General features: G+C 40.3%; 1 protein-coding gene across 3 annotated transcripts in view; it reads left to right on the top strand.

Annotated features, from left to right (window-relative positions):
- Positions 1-18088, top strand: part of atrnl1b (attractin-like 1b) — an 883775-nt gene that overhangs the window by 197355 nt on the left and 668332 nt on the right. For all 3 annotated transcript variants that reach the window (XM_080205830.1, XM_080205831.1, XM_080205832.1), the window contains 3 exons: positions 2481-2565; positions 3869-4077; positions 7685-7803. In XM_080205830.1, coding sequence (XP_080061956.1) covers positions 2481-2565; positions 3869-4077; positions 7685-7803 — 413 coding nt within the window. The remainder of the gene's footprint in view (positions 1-2480; positions 2566-3868; positions 4078-7684; positions 7804-18088) is intronic.

The following is an 18088-nucleotide window of genomic DNA, read 5'->3' on the forward strand; positions in this document are numbered from 1 at the left end:
CATATGCTTGTCCCCCTTATTAATGAATCCCCTGTTACTACAGCCCTGCTATACTACTTCCTCCCCTCTTGTGCTGCAGAGCCACCTGTGGTGCGATGGCCTGGCTTCCGCTACGGTCCCTTGAAAAGCCCCCCCCCCGCCCCAAACAGTATCTAAAACTGGATGTCTGTTCAGAGAATGGGAGAACTACAGGGTTCTGCCTTTTCCACTGACTGGCCACCCCATCTCCTTTCTGCTTGTTCACACTTTACCTGTGGCATAACCACCCTTCCAAACATAGAAACACCACAAGGCCATTTGGCACAACAGCATCACCCAGGCTCTATCCCTATAACCTCACATATTTGCACTGAGACTAAGGGGCAATTTTGCATGGCCAATCAACCTAACCCACAAATCTTTGGACTGTGGGAGGAAATCCACACAGACATGGGAGAATGTGCAAACTCCACAGACAGTCACCCAAGGTCAGAATTGAACCTGGGTCCCTGGAGCTGTTAGATAGCAATGCTAACTACTATGCCACAATGTCGTCCATGATCTCCACAACAATCTCAGCATTGCCTATGTTCCCCAGTCAGTCCACCCACCTTTCCAGCTCCAAAACGTGGTCAGCTAATAGCAGCAGTTGCACAGACTTCCATGACCTCCCACATAACACAGGAGGAGCACATCATGGGTGCCAACACTGCTGCCATGACTTCCGTTTAGATTAAGGTTGGTAGTTACTTCCCTAAGAGAATACTAATTGTGCTAGGGATCATGTTTCACTCTGAACACTCATGCTGCAATGCAAAGATCTTCCTTAAGTCTTTGGTGACTTTACTTTAAGTCTTAATTTCCCTTCTGCTACTTTTATTACCATTATAATGTTGGCCCTAACTTTCTTTCATAGATTCAATTACAATAATTTGTTTAAAGTACGTACAGCAATTTGTAGACAATTCCTAACTGCACTTCTTTACCAATCATTGAACTTGTGGTTTTCTTATGATGCCACTTTTTTTCAGCGCGAACTGTCCCCTAGTCCTACATTTCCCAAGTAGCATGAATAGTTGCTCCAAATTCATCCTATTATCTCCTCTTAACCATTCCTACAATATTGTTGGGTAGGGAGATCAAGATTATTGACTCAATAACGATTTTAAAAAAAGAGTAATGATATACATGTTTCAGACGTGGCTTGGACATGATGGTGTATTTGTTGTCCTTGTGCTGGTAGGCGTTGAGGCCATTGTTTTGGAAGATGTTAGCAAAGAAGTCTTGACAAGTTACTACATGATGTGGAGATGCTGGCGTTGGACTGGGGTGGATCCAGTAAAAAGTCTCACAACAGGTTAAAGTATTTGGAATCACAAGCTTTTGGGGTGCTGCTCCATCGTCGGGTAAGGAGCTCTGAAAGCTCGTGATTCTAAATAAACCTGTTGGACTTTAACCTGGTGTTGTGAGAATTTTTACAAGTTTCTACAGTGTATCCTGTGGAAGTGCGTGCTGCCTATTTTCGATATGAGATTTGATAACAGGACAATAGAAAACCAGGATTAGTTATGAATTCATCAAGTACAGATGAAGTGACTGTTTTCACTTCATAAACATATATACTATAAATATGTTATGATTTAATTTGAGGCAGAAAGTTAATAAATAAATGCATGTGAATTTTATTATTAACTTGAACAATAACAAAATAGATTTAAAAAAACTGAATAAAGCTCAAAAAGAGTTTGATTCTTCATAATTTCTTCATGCAGTTTAAAAAAAAATGAGGCATTTTAACTTCTGATTGATCCTCTTGGTCAATCCTAAAGCAGTCATTTATGGCATAGAAACAGGATTTTTGAAAATGAAAGCATGATTCACCATGCTGAAATTCAATCTATAAATGGGTTTAGTGTAGATCTCCATCAGTATTGTCCAAGGAATTATTTTAGCCTTCCAAAATATGAATTGTTAACACATCCAATCAAAAAAAACCCAACATACTATTAATAGCATATTTAATGTTTGGCAATGAATTTCAGTATGTTTCAAAGTAAATTTATTACAACGCACACTGTTAAGGACACAAAATAGCTTTCCACGTGTCCACCCTGCTTCGTTATTCACTATATTAAGTGACCATATCTTTAGTAAACAAAATGGATTGACAACTTAACCCAGCACAACAAAAGGAAACAAAGCCTTTGAGACATACTGCATGATATTTTGCGCGTAACTCTCTCTCAAATATAAAATTTGCATTTCAGGTTTCTCTTGTTGCAGTTGGCTTCACATGTTTAATCCGATGACCCATGTGTTTCCCTTGTGCATTCACTTAAAAAAAAACTGTTGCATTGCACAGTTCTTTCTATTTTACTTTTGTCTTCAGTTAGTAAATTGAAAGAAAAGTGTGACATTGTTTTAGTAAGTGCAGAAGGAATTTGTTGTTGGCCTCCATTTTGTCAGAACTTAAGTATAATGAAACCTGTTCTTTTATCTAGCTTGCGATGAATGGACAGCTCTTCCAAAACCTAATTTGCATCGTGACCTCAATAGGTTTGGACACTCAGCAGTTGTAAGCAATGGGTGAGTCCATCATTATCTCTGTTTAATAATTGCCTCAGTTTATCTGTTTTGACATCTAGTTTATTCTGGTGGTCAACAAAGTACTTTTACTTTATTGTTCTATTATTCTTCCTGGCATTTGTCAATAAACCTCTAAAATTTGGCATTCTTTTATTAGAAATAAGCAAAGTGAAATATGCAAAATCATCTACGGAGCATATTAATTTTCATGTGCAGAGGGATCTGGGTATCCTTATGCAAGATTCTCAAGGAGTTGGTTTGCAGATACAGCAGGTAATTAAGGAGGCAAATAGAATTTTGTCCTTCATTGTTAGAGGGATGGAGTTTAAAAACAGCGAGGTTACGTTGCAGCTGTATAAGGTGCAGGTGAGACCGCATCTGGAGTACTGTGTACAGTTTTAGTCTCCTTACTTGAGAAAGGATATACTGGCACTGCAGGGGGTGCAAAGGAGAGTCAATAGATTGATTCCAGAGTTGAGAGGGTTGGCTTATGAGGAGAGACTGAGTAGACTGGGGCTATACTCATTGGAATTCAGAAGAATGAGGAGAGATCTTACAGAAACATATAAGATAGAAGCAGGGAAGTCGTTCCACTGGCTGGTGAAATTAGAACTAGGGGTCATAGCCTCAAAATAAGGGGAAGCAAATTTAGGACTGAGTTGAGGAGGACCTTCTCACAAAGGGTTGTGAATCTATGCAATTCCCTGTTCAGTGAAGCAGTTGAAGCTACCTCATTGAATGTTTTTAAGGCAAGAATAAATAAATTTTTGAACAGTAAAGGAACTAAGGATTATGGTGACTAGCGGGAAGTGGAGCTAAGTCCATGAAAAGATCAGCCATGATCTTATTGAATGGTGGAGCAGGCTTGTGGGATCAGATGGCCAACTCCTACTCCTAGTTCTTACGTTCTTATAACAAAAATCAGCAATCCTTAATACATAATTCAGATGTCATTTATGTGATAGCTATGTTTTTCTGGCCTTTTTAAAAATGTATGTTCTGCTCTTATGTGGGTACAGTGCCTGCGTTCTGGGTGAGAGGATATTGGGTAATTTGTTTCCATATTTTTAGTACTGCTGATGCTAAAGAATATTACTTTAACCTAATTCTCAATTCCCTGTAGGGGATGTTTCTGACTCTTCACTTAGTTTGTGCATTCAAGTAGGAGGTTCTACGTGAGGAAAGATGGCATATATCTGTGTCATATTACTCATGTTAATGCTATCCTGTTTTAGTACCTAATCCTAACCTGTTGTAACATGCAATAAATTTATATAATTACCATTTTTTCTTCCTTTTCCAGGTCTATGTATGTGTTTGGTGGTTTCTCCAGTATGCTTTTGAATGATGTCCTTGTATACAAACCTCCAAACTGTGAGGCCTTCAGTGAAGATCTTTGCTTAAATGCTGGTCCAGGTATTAGGTGTTTGCGGCAAAAGCATCACTGTGCTCCGTGGGAACTGGGCCCCAGTAATAGTAGTTTCCATGAGGTGAAATGTCCCCTCAAAACCAGTGAGTACTGATAACATATGGAAATCAACTTAAGCTATAATTTCTCAATTCTTCAGATATATGCTTCGAATAAATTTGGACTTGCAAACCATTTAGGAAATAGCAGAAACATAGAATATTGATTAATTCATAATTCTTGTTTTGTCCTTTTTGCCTTCCGTATGAAAAGCATATCTAGGTTTAATTCTCTTAAACACTTAGGTAAAATCGAATTGCTGTGGATATTAGAACCTGAAACATAAAATGCTGGAAAATCCCAGCAGGTCTGATAGCAGCATCAATGGAGAGAGGACAGAGCTGATGTTTCAAGTCTGGGTGACTCTTCGTCTAAGAGCTAAAGAAATATTACAAATAGGATGAGATTTATACTTTATGAGGAAAGGGGTGGAGCAGTAGGGACTGGATGGACGTTAGAGATTAACAAAGATGTTGTGGACAAAAAGACAAAGTGATGTAAATTGTGTTGGTCATGGCTAGGAAGAGTGCTGCTGATGTCATACTAAGAGATCAAAATGTGTTAATGGCGGAACAAAAGTAAGCAGTGCGTCAAGGGACAACATGGAACAGGTAACAGATCACCCTGGTGGGATGGGGGAAGGGGAGACAGTGGTAAGGAGAAAAATGGGAGGTGGGATGAATTAGGGGATGGCAAAGTTTATCAGTGGGGGAAGTGAAAATAAATTGGAAAAGTAAAATGGAGTGAAGGTGGAGGAGAGAGTTCACAGTCTGTAGTTGTTGGAATTCTGTTATGTTTTGAAGGTTGTAATGTACCTAATCAGACTTAAATCATAAGCATTCACATGCTTAAGTAAATAATCCTCAAATGCAAAAAAAAATTCTTTGTAGGCAAAGGAAGAAACAATGAATCTAAGTGAATTGTTATCATCTATTAACCATCTTGTATATGTAGTTACTTATCAGGTCTGCATAAAGAACAAAGAACAACAAAGAAAAGTATAGCACAGCAATGGCCCTTAGGCCTTCAAAGCTCGTACTGATCATGATGCCCTAAATAAAGTTTAAAAAAAATCTTCTGACCTCACTTTGTCTCTATCCCTCTATTCCCTCTCTATTCATGTACCCATCCAGATGCCTCTTAAATGTTGCCAATGTGCCTGCTTCCACTATCACCTTTGGCAGCACATTCCAGGCGCCCACCACACTCTGCAAGGAAAAACTTCCCTCGCACATCTCCCTTAAATTTCCCTTCCTCACCTTGAATTTGTGCCCCCTTGTAAGTGACACTTCTACCGTTGGAGTAAGCCTCTGATTATCCATCCTGTCAGAGCCTCTGATCATTTTGTAGACCTCTATCAGATCTCCCCATAACCTTCGTCTTTGCAAAACAATCCTAGTTTCTTCAACCATTCGGAGGCATAAGATGGGTAACAAGAACTAGTAAGACAAGTGCTACGCATTGTGGATACAGTGAAATAGGTAGGCCACAATTACCAGATGTCTATCGGTTAACTTGGTCAAGAAAACTTCGTGCTCAGAGATAAGTTAATATTCAGATTGACTAACTTGACCCAATAGTTGCCCTTCCATCTGCAGTGCGTGGCTGTCACCGACTACTTCGAAACTAATATGAGTTTTGACCTGATTGCAAAATTTATGGAAGCCATGTTCAGTTGTTATCAACTTCGTTATTGAGTCAGAATATTGTAGACTTTAGGCCATAACAGGTTTTGAGGCCAAATTAAACTGGCACTACTTAACTGAGATCCTGTGTGCCTATTCAGGTAGGAGTTATAAAGATCCTTTTATGTTACAAGAATAAAGGAAGGAATTTTTTTGGTGGTCTGATTAAACAAAAAATTACTCCCTTAACTAATCCTAAAATGCAGATCAAATGATAATTCAATTTCTGAGACTTTAGTGAGATACAGTAGTCGTCTCACTTACCTGCACAAGCCACTACATTTCAGAAATAATTAATTGTGTGATGCACTGAGATGTATCAATGTGATCAGCTGCTTTAAAAGTGCATGAAGTTTTTAAAAACTATTACAATTTTTCCATTCACAGAACAGACGAGAAACGTCATCTGTGTTGACTGGTGAACCCAATATCCTAAGCATTTTGAATTTTGTGGTCCTTAAAATTACTTCAGGCAAAAGTATTTCTGAAACGAATGGGAAACTTTTCTTTACTCAGTCAGCTAGATAGGCAGAGTGGCTGAACTCGAGGAATGAAAAGAACTTGTAATGTGTACTCAGTAAAAAGCATACAAAAGCTAAGTTATCCTTGTAATGGTCTGTGCGTTGACCAAAGATACAATTGTCCCTGCAAATAGATATCTTAATATTTCAATAGCGTCTATGGTATCTAAACTACAAAGTTGCCTTTTAGAGCTCAACTGCGGGAACCTTCAATATGGTCTGGGCCCCCAAGAATTGATGCTATTAATGATTTTATTATACATCAGCTCTTTTACTAAGTAGCACAGAGGCTGGCCTGCTGGAATACTGCTAGAAAGAGTGTTCGCTTGTGGAATTCGGTGAGTAAAGGAACTTGGAGTACTTGTGGTCTTTTACAAGACAAGTTGTGCTCCAAGCGAGGGAACATGGGACAGTGAGACATACAGGTCTAGTAATACACCACAATGGACCCGTCAGTTTAAAAGTGGAAAAAGCAGAGGGGAGGGAGATTTGTATTGGTTGGTATGGAGGACAGTGAGCGCATCAAGAATGAGTAAAGTTTCACGACTGAGGAAAAAATGACTCATTTGATATTGCAATATCCAATTCATAGGATAATTTGCAATCAGTACTTTATTATGAATAGAGCCATGCACTTATTGACCTGTAGATTATGTTAAGTAAGCAATTCATTTCTTGCATTTTGAACCTGATTCTGAGGTTAATGAGCAGGAGACAGAAGTTCAAACTCCACCATGGCAACGAGGAAATTTAATTTTAGTGAATTAAGTTATTCTGGAATGAAAAATTAATCTCTGCAATGTTGACCACTTAACTCTTGGATTGTCTATAGATCCATTTAGTTCTCTCATGTCGTTTAGGGAAGGCAATCTGCTGTCCCCCCTGAGCTGACTCCAGACCCACAGCAATGTGGTGATTCTTAAGTTCCCTCTGAAATGCCTTGAAAACCACTTACTTGTGAAGGAGATGACACACCATCATTGCAGGGATAGTTTGGGAAGAGGTAATCAATGCAGGCTTTGGCAGCAATGCTCGCATTCTGTGAACACAAAGAATGGGTATTGTGGATCTCAGTGCATTGTAAATGAGCAGTTTGGTATAAACTTGCATATATACAGATCCAGTAGGAGTTCTTCTGTAGTTTTATTTTTTGTTCTCTAATTTCCTTTTATGTTGAAACTATTCAACTCTACGTAATGACCTGGAAAACCAGGATGATTAACTTGTAAGTAATTTTGGGAAATAAGGACGAGATGCTAGGCAAAGAGCGATGACTGCAGATTTTTTAATTAGTTGTCTGCTTTTATAAAATGGTGCATCAGCTCAAGAGAGAACCTGCCAGTGACACTACAGTTATGGCAAGAATACTTTTGTGTCTGGGTTAAATCTTTGTTATTTAGTTCCTTTTTAAACCTTATTAATTTCTCCATTTATTTATATTGCAGAGGCTACAGATGACAGATGTTTCAAGTATACAGACTGTGGTAGCTGCACTGCCAATACAAATGGGTGTCAGTGGTGTGAGGATAAGATGTGTATTTCTGCTGGAAGCAACTGTACTATGGTGAGTTGAAGTAAAAGGTACATCACCCCTTATAATAATGGTCTACGTGAACAATTTTGCATCAGCACTATTGAATCTTTTAATTATGTTTCTAATGTTTAAGGTTTTTTGAAATCTAATTAAATTGTATAGTTTTAATTTGCTTCAAAATAGTTTTGGTTTTACATGTTATACACTGAGCAATTTAACTCAGTTGGTAAGCCAAGCATGTTGTAGGTTATTGGATACAGCTCAGTTGGTCTAATGATATTTTTGTAGTGTCAAAATCATAGAATCATTACAGTACAGAAAGAGCCCATTTAGCCCATCATGCCTGCACTGACAACAATCCCACCCTATCTATGTGACCCCATATATTTACCCTGCTAATCCTCCAAAACTAGGGTTCATCTAGTATGGCCAATCAACCTAACCCAAGTTGCCTGGTGTATTTTCTGAAGTATCTGTGGCCAAAGGGAAACTGGAATGATCAACTGCTTACTCTAGATTGTTGATGACCATAATGTGTTTTTGTTCAAACCAAACTTTCATGGTACCACTACTTGGTCACTATTGTGGCCACCTTTGTTGATAGTGGCAGTGGAGGCAAGCATAGACCTCCTCATTTGTTTGTGCCTGACAAATCTCTTGGCCTTTACTTGTGGTGATTGGCAGAGATCATCTTGTCAAAGGGGAGTATCTTCCAGCTATTCAATAAGATTGCAGCCCTGTTTTATCAGAATGTTATTGTGACCCTGGAAATGTCTGCCATTATTTGTTTTCTATCTTGCACAGTCTCATAGGTGTGGGCAGAGCCTCTGGATTCTGGGAGGCCTCTTTCCTAGCTCCTCCTCATCCAGTAAGGAGATGAGTGGCTTTTGGTCTGTTTCGAATGTGACCTTGAGGCTCTAATGTGAAAACTTCTCGCATGCCTACCTGACTGTAAAAGCTTCCTTTATGACGACATCTCACATCTCTGTGCCCAACGGTCCTCTGGAAGCATTGTAAATTGAGGTAACATGGCTAAGCAATCTGAGGCACTGGATTAGGCACAAATCCCTTTTGAAGGTGTGGGTTTGAATCTTGCTCTTAATAAGAACATAAGAACTAGGAGCTGGAGTAGGCCAGCTGGCCCCTCGAGCCTGCTCCGCCAATCAATAAAATCATGGCTGATCTTTTTTGTGGACTCAGCACTAATTACCTGCCTGCTCACCATAACCCCTTAATTCCTTTACTGTTCAAAAATTTATCTATCCTTGCCTTAAAAACATTTAATGCTTCTCTGGGCGGGGAGTTCCACAGAAGAAGTTTGTGTGAAGAAGCTCCTCCTCAACGCAGTCCTAAATCTGCTCCCCCTTATTTTTAGGCTATGCCCCCTAGTTCTAGTTTCACCTGCCAGTGGAAACAACTTCCCTGCTTCTATCTTATCTATTCCCTTCATAATCTTACGTTTCTACAAGTTCTCCCCTCATTCTTCAGAAATGTATATAGTGCCAGTCTAGTCAGTCTCTCCTCATAAACCAACTCTCTCAACTCTGGAATCAACCTAGTGAATCTTCTTTGTACCCCCTCCAGTGCCACTATATCCTTTCTCAAGTAAGGAGACCAAAACTATACACAGTACTCCTAGGTGTGGCCTTACCAGCATCTGAAACAACATAACCTCACTGTTTTTAAACTCCATCCCTAAAGCAAAAAAAGACAAAATTCCATTTGCCTTCTTAATTACCTACTGCACCTGCAAACCAACTCCTTGAGATTGCTGCACAAGGACACCCAGGTCCCTCTGCACAGCAACATGCTGCAATTTTTTACCATTTAAATAATAGTCCATTTTGCTATTATTCCTACCAAACCTCACAATTACCAACATTATACTCCATCTGCCAGACCCTTGTCCGCTCACTTCGACTATCTGTATCCCTTTGCAGACTTTCAGCGTGCTCTTTGTGTCATCTGCGAATTTTGACACACTACACTTGGTTCCCAACTCCAAATCATCCAGGTAAATCATAAACAATTGCGGTCCCAACATTGACCCCTGAAGCACACCACTAGTCACTGATCGCCAACCGAAAAAACACCCATTTACACCCACTCTTTGAATTTCTGTTAGTTAACCAATCTTCTATCCATGCTAATACATTACTGATAAAACCGTGCACCTTTATCTTATGTAGCAGTCTTTGGTGCAGCAATTTGTCAAATACCTTCTTGAAATCCAGATACACTACGTCCACTGCACGTGGAATGTTCTCAAAGAATTCCACCAAGTTAGTTAAACATGACCTTCCCTTCATGAATCCATGCTGCATCTTACCAATGGGACAATTTATAATTATAATTAGACAGTGCCGTTGCCAAACATTCGGCTGGTTCAAGTTTTGGGGGCTGGTTTAGTTCTGTTGGTTGAATAACTGGTTAGTGACACAGATCCCATACTGCCTCCTCAACTTTGCCCTTTCATGAGGACATCAGTCATCTCTTCCCCTCAAAGCGGGAGCAGCCGATGGTCACCTGGGACTATGGCGACTTTACCTTTACCTTTTAAACTGCTCATTGATTTCTATCCAGTTATTCGTGGAAAAGCACTATGCACAAGAGCCAAAGCCTATGGTCTGCTTTGTTGATGGGCAGGGATGGGTTGTTGTGCGCCAGATTGTCAGTAGAGCTCAGTAACATCTTGGTTGAGTGAATGCTTCATTTGTTGCGAGTGTCAGGACTATGGCATACATAGACATAGAAGGAGTCCATTCGGCTTGTCGAGTCTGCACTGACTGTCTGACAGAGTATCTTAGGCCATTTCCCCCTCCCTATCCCCATAATCTGACACAGTTACCATGGCTCATTCCCTAACCTACAGATCTAAGGACCCTAAAGAGCAATTTAGCATGGCCAATCTGCCTGGCCTGCTCACCTTTGGGCTATTTTTGACTTTTCTCTAGCAGATGCCTCAAATATTCTGTAATCTGTGTGGAGTTTGCACATTTTCTCCATGTCTTTGTGGGTTTCCTTCAGGTGCTCTGTTTCCTCCCACAGTCCAAAGTTCTGCAGGTTAGGTTGATTGACCATGCTAAATTGACCCTAGTGTCAGGGGAATTGGCGGGGTAATTATGTGAGGTTTTGGAATAGGGCCTAGGTGACGTTGTGGTTGTTACAGACTCGATGGGCTGAATGGCCTCCTCTGCACTATAGGGGTTCTATGATGCTATGAAGTTTGGTAAAAGTTTTGTCAGCTGGCTCACCACCCCCAAGAATCACTGGAAGCCTGGAATTGAGGATGGGGTTGGGATCTCATTAACAGCTTTAGTTTCCTGTGGATTTGTGGTTATGCCTTTGCTGAACATGTGGCTCAGGAACAAAATTCATGTTTTGGGGAACTCTTACTTCCCTTTCTTCTAACACTGCTGAGTCTCTTGTCATTTTCCTCCATCATGAACCAATACATCATATGTGACAAATGAGCCCCTGGAGGCCCTGGAAAATGGTTGACATTGTACATTGAAAACCTCCATGCTGCAGTGATTCCAAATGGCAAGAGATTAAAGTAGAATCTGCTGAAGTGGGTAATGAATGTGGTCAGCAGCCAGGACTTTCTGTCAAAGGGGTTTACAAAAGCTATTGCGGGCACCCAGCACTGAGTCTAGCTTCTCCAGCTTACTACTTATTAAACTGTGTCAAGCCATGCAGATATGGATGGACCCCTTCGGTTTTGGGATTGAGGCAATCCTGAAACACCATGTAGTTGCTTATGTGACTTTGGAGATGGCTCCCATGTTTGTCATCTCATCCAGCTTCTGCTTCTGCAGCACATGTTTTGTAAGTGGATGGAGAATCTTCTGTAGCATGAATGTGCACACTGGTTGAGCAGTTTCCCTTGGTGTAGTTTTCTATTCGTTTTTCATTGGCCCAGTCCTGTACAGAACTTGGGAATTCAATTTTATACTTGAAGCCAGGCCCTTAATTGGTCAATTTTTTGCAGAAGGTTAAGTTTGACTTGTGCTTTGCAGCTTTGTAGAGGATAGTTCTGATTGGAGACCACGAATTATCCTTGCTGGGATCTTTTACCCTTGTATCTCAAGTGGTGCTTGTAGGTGTCTTTCTCCAGTGTTACAATCTCAGTTGGTGTTTAGGAGGTTCCAGAATGGAATCCTGGCTCAAGAGATTGAACTTTAAGAAAACATGGAGGAAGAGTAACAGGACATCTAGTTAGTTTTAACAAGGAAAAAAATTATGAAACATGAAAAGATTGTATTAAGATATAATGCTCTTTTAATCGCCCCTTTAGCTTAACTAGTACGCACAGAATTTAAGACTAACATGGATTACAAATTACATCTCAAGCTACAACAGTGTCAGTAACACAGCATCGCTTTAAACACGCAAGATGTTGTGGTCAAATACACTCTCCACTCTGAACTTCAAGTGAACGTCTGTAGATTTCTCCTTCGAATCCCCCGGATAATTGTCATTGAATCATAGAATCCCTACAATGTAGAAAGAGACCATTTAGCCCATTGAGCCTGCACTGAGAACGGTTCCACCCAGGCTCTATCACTGCAACCCCGCGTATTTACCCTGCTAATCCCCCTAACACTAAGGGGCAATTGAGTATGGCCAATCAACCTAACCCGCATATTGTTGGACAGCTGGAGGAAACTGGAGCACCCAGAGGAAACCCATGCAGATGCGGAGAGAATGTGCAAGCTCTACACAGACAGTTACCTGAAGCCAGAATTGAACCTAGGTCCCTAGTGCCGTGAGGCAGCAAAGCTGACCACCATGTCACATGAGAGTTTCCAAAAAACAAGCTTTAAAATCTTCTTTCACACTAATGCTTTCCATTAGTGACTTGAATTCTGAAATCCAGTCCAGGTTTTTCAAATGATTCTCTTAAACAAAGCTTCCAATGCACTTTTAACAATAAATCCATTGGTTTTACCACTTCCCTTTTAGGATTTCTTTGTCTTGACTGTGGTATAAACTGTTGACAGTTGCTTTAACTATTGATTCCCAGATTCTGTTAAGATGGCATTTAACTTTTGATATGCCTTTGAAGTCTGTTTTCCCACGTTAAATCAGATTACTACAACTGTCTTAGTAAAACTTTGTTTCGTTTTCCCCTTCAATTATCCTGAATAATATCTTGGTCTCTACTCTCAACTTCAGTCTTGTTCAGACATTGTTTATCTCCTGGTTATCTGGATTGTATTTGGTCCTTTGGGAAGCCTGACGCTTTGCAGCTCTTATGAGTCTGTCTGTCAGAGTTAAGAGATGTTCACTCCTCCATATCCTATCTCCAACCACAAACAAGCTAAAATTAAAAGCCTTACATATGTTCTTATATTCTTCCCATCTCAAAAAGCCCCTAGTTGCAAAGCAACCACTGCTCCTTCTATTTACCTTCATGCTGTAGTCTTCTCTAAGCACGATAGAAACACAGCTGGAACTGAACCAAACCTCTCGCCTACAAGCCACCTTTGTCTAGTAAGAATATAACTATAGGTTTGTACCTTCCAGGTACAAAAACATAAGCTTAAACACATTTAAAATTATACTTTATTTCTAATGTTTACTAATATAAATCCTTAAAACTACCTTTGGTTTGCTAACACCAGGAGTGTTATACCTCCACTGTGCTTAGGTGAATTGTGGGTGACATTTAGCAGTTGGGTCGTGAGCCATGGCTCGCTCTCTGACAGGAGCCAACGTTGGCCCCATATCCAACTAAAGCTTGTGAGCTGGTCGTAACTAAAATGTCCGCATTCCAAAACAAAAATTAAGATCTTTGACTTCATCCAAGAAGCATGGCTGTATGTCCTCTTAGAGTGCAGTCTCAACTTCATGAATAATTTTTGGGTTTTCTGTCAGTTTAGATGTTTTCAGTTTGCCAAACTGTTCAACCCTGTTGCGTTGAAAGCAGTGGACTGAAACTGGAGGACATTAATCTCACCTGTGGGGGCATTCTGCTCCACAATGCTGACAGAAATTGCTTGTTACGGCATTGTTTCCCATAGCCTGGTGTGTTTCTGCACTGTTTAATTAACTGGAGTATGGTGTTTCTTTTGTACCACGTTTTATTTTGTCCTCCTAAAATGGACTCGTGCTGCACACTGAGTTCAGACAGCCTAACAACGTGATAACTTTCTCAAGGGTTAAATCTTCCTTCGTTTTCAGCATGTCTGAGAATCCGACAAACATTCTGTTCCTGATGAATTCAGATTTTAGGTGGGGGTTTGTATTCACAGCTTCGGCCATCTTGGACAGTTCATTAGTGAATGAGTCGGCGGTATCTCCTTGCTGCTGGACATCTAATTAAATTTAGTCTTTTTGAGAATTTTGTTGCGTGCTAGGTTAAAATAAGCACTGAGTGATTTTAGTGCAACTTCATATTTAACAGATGATTTAATTCCTCGTCTAGCAATAATGTCGTCCGGTATCGTCCGACTGAACTAAGCAGCGTTTTATTTAACTTGTTCCGCTTCTGTTTTTTTGTCCAGACTTGAAGCAATTTTTTTTCCCAAGAAATTCCAAATTATATGATTGATCTGGGCTTGGATAAAACCAAATCAATCTGAAAGAGTGGATTTCTGATCTATGGTTAAAAAATTTTGGTTTAGATTTTCAGCATTTGAACATAAGAACATAAGAAATAGGAGCAGGAGTAGGCCATCCAGCCCTTCGAGCCTGCCCCGCCATTCAATAAGATCATGGCTGATCTGTCGCTGCTCAGTTCCACTTTCCCGCCCTCTCCCCATAACCCTTAATCCCCTCTCCTATCAAAAACCCATCAACCCGCGTCTTAAAAATATTTAGCGAGGCAGCCTCCACCACTTCAACGGGCAGAGAATTCCAGAATTTGCTGAAATTCGAGATGCTGTTTGTTTGAAGATAAAGGTTTACCCATGCTGGCCAGTTTTGGCACTGTCCCACTGCAGTGACCTTCATGCTCAGCCTTGAAAAGATTTTAAAAATGACTGCTTGGATTGACGAGCTGCAGATTTCTCCATTTCAGTGCTGTGCTTTAGGGTTGCAAAAACGTTGGATCCTGGCCATTGCTGGCCGTAAAAGCTGATTCATAGTCATGATTCTTCTGAATTAGTTCATTAATTTATTTTTTCTTTCGTTTTGGAGTGAGCTTGGAGGCACATATTCAGGTACCAGTTTGAAAATCTGGTTTTTCAGGTAGAATTTTTAAATGGCAATTTCTGACCAGTGAAATATTTTAAAGCTTCTTGGGCTTTACATTATCGTGGGATTGAAGAGCTTTAGGAGATCTAACAGGGTTGAGCTAACTCTGCATTCTGAGAGTTGAAGCTGGACTTCAAGATTTCTGCTGCAGCGAGGAATTTAAATGTTCTACTTATAGCTTTTAAGCCTTTCTATAGAGCCTTTCCCTTCTTGCTTCTTGAGTTTTTCTTCAGGTCAGTTTTTTTTGCATTTTTCTTTAGCCTTGCAGGATTTTTGCAAACTTTTGAGTTTTTTCATTTGGTGCCACCATGTTGTAGGGTGTTGAATACCATTCAGTAGACCTTAATGAGGTCTTTGTCATCTTAAGTAGTTTAACTGCACATATTTCTTAACTACAGGAACTGTGTATGTGTATATATGCTTCTTTTAATACTGTGCTATTAATATATTTTATATTTGAGGTGGATTGCTTAAGGATGCAGTGTTTTGTTACAAGTGGATGATGCAAAGCAGGATAATTACTCATTTTTGTCATGTAATTATTTATTTAGCAGGCTTAATTAGCTTTTGTTTACCAAAGAAAAGTGCCTTTGAGTGTTTTCTTGAAGGTGAGTTAGCTATACAGGATTATATTGTCATGTGGTACAGAAATGGGAGGAGTTGGGTTTGTAGCTGAGAAAAACAGCTTTCTGCATTTGGTCGCTGAAAAGAAAATTCTAAAGATAAAAACCTCCAAGTAGCGTGCGCTCTCTCTCTCTCTCTACAAAATCTCTCTCTGGAAGCTCCAACGCTGTTATCCCAAGTCAAAGCAAGTATGCCTGGAGTCGCTAAATATTTTTGAAGTGGGGTTTAAGTCAATAAGATAAATATTGCTTAATTGGAACTGAATAATAAGTTAGAAGTTGAGTTTTTTCATGTTTAAAGATTGTTCAACAGTTGAGAGTTAAACAGTTCCATTTTGTATCATGAACAAACCTTGTTTCAATGAAAGAATCCCTAATTTGTCAGTGCAGTTACTCCTGAGGCGAAGCATTCTTCCCTTTCATTTATGCCAAAACAGAAAAATTGCTGGGGTCTAGTGTCGCTTCATGATATGTTTTGGGGTTTCTGATCTTGCACCCTTTCCAACACTAGACTGACCCTTATGTGTGGATCACATGTTCCCTTACATTCACTGTGGGTGGTAAAGTACTCTATTAGCACGAAATGTGCCAGACTTTTTTACTTAATCCAGAGTATCCTGGAGACAGATGTGTAGATAACCATTGAGGGGTAATCTCTTCCTGCATGGACATTGCAAGGCTTTGTTGTCTTTGGGTATAGCATGCTGCAAGAGTTTACATGCATTGCTTCACCCTATACAGGTACTAGTCCAACTGGTTGCATTGTTACAATAATTCTGTTTGGTGATTCTCTGGCCCCACGTGCGAAGGCTGAAATCTTGTCATAGCTGGATAATCTCATGAGAGCGGTGATAACATGATTTGCTCTGGGGAGAAATTGTTATGAGATTCTCCCCACCCCCAACTGGCAACATAAACTGGTTCGTGCCCAATGAGGGAGTGAGTCAGGTTAGCATTTTTAAATTTAAGTGCCAGGGCCTGAAGGGTGGCATGGAGGACGAGATCCTGAAAGGGGGGCTCTGCTGATGCCATAGTGAGTTTTGTTCACCTGGAAGTGCTAGGGCGGTTGCTGCTAGTGATGGGGAGACCTAATGCTAGTGACTGAGGGGGGGGGGGGGGCTAGATTTGGCCAATCAAAGCAGTGGGAATCACCTTGCTTTTCGTGCTGGGGAACAACACTCAAAGTTCTTTGGAATAATTATGCCCATAGTTTTGGATTAACTGCTGCTTTTATTTTCAAGGAAATACACTATTACACCAGTCCTTCCTGTCTGTTCATTTCCCCACCCTCTTCCTTAAAATCAGTTAAGTTTCTTATTTTCCCAGTGCTGATGAGATGTCAATGGTGTCTGTCCACAAACACTGGCCGACCTGCTGAGAATTTGCACTATCATCTGTTTTCATTAAACTAGGTATTTGTTTATCAGACAATGTATTCTTTCAGCATCAAGCTTATGCATATGTAATTGTGGCTCTGATGAGATCAGAGGCACAATGCAAATATGAACAAAACACCTGTGAAATTTGAGAGTTTTGCAAATAAGACTATTTTAAAAAATCAATGATTCACATATGGTGTTTCATGATATTTTGTGTGCAGCAACCATTTAAATGGCAGAATAAGACAGGGATACATTTCATTACATGTGTAATTTGTATATGTTTTATGTTAGAGGATTTATTTAATTTCACAAAGTTTAATGTTTATCTTTCTGCTGCCTTCCCAGATGTTTTCAACAGTATCATTTGAGTTACTGGGAGAAATTAGGAACGTAGTGCACTTGCTTTTGTGCAGGGACTTAAACAAGATGGCACTTTCTGAATTTAAGGTGCAAGTTAAAGGAGAAAATTAGAAACTTTGTTCGCACCAATATATGTATGAAATGGCTCGGTTACTCTGGTAACAATACTGAAGGAATGATGTGGAGATACCGGTGTTGGACTGGGGTAAACACAGTAAGAAGTCTGACAACACTAGGTTTAAGTCCAACCCATTTATTTGATAGTAAACTCGCAAGAGCCGGTGGATGTGGTCTTTCTGGATTTTCAGAAGGCGTTTGACAAGGTACCTCACAAGAGGTTATTGCAGAAGGTCAGGGGACATGGAGTTGGGGGTAGGGTGTTAGCGTGGATAGAGGATTGGTTGTCAAATAGGAGGCAGAGAGTGGGGGTCAATGGGTGCTATTCGGATTGGCGGTTGGTGACTAGTGGGGTGCCCCAGGGGTCGGTGCTGGGGCCTCAGCTATTTACCATTTATATAGATGATCTGGAGGAGGGAACCGAGTGCAGGGTGTCGAAATTTGCTGATGACACCAAGATTGGGGGAAAGGCAAATTGTGCGGAGGGTGTGGAGAGTCTGCAGAAGGATCTAGATAGGCTGGGCGAATGGGCCAGGAAATGGCAAATGGAATTTAATGTTGGCAAGTGTGAGGTGGTCCACTTTGGTAGGAAGAATGGTAGGAAGGACTATTACTTACGTGGCGAAAAACTGC

The sequence above is a fragment of the Carcharhinus amblyrhynchos genome, chromosome 17 (assembly GCF_965287045.1).
Source record: "Carcharhinus amblyrhynchos chromosome 17, sCarAmb.v2.hapA, whole genome shotgun sequence".
NCBI lineage: Eukaryota > Metazoa > Chordata > Chondrichthyes > Carcharhiniformes > Carcharhinidae > Carcharhinus > Carcharhinus amblyrhynchos.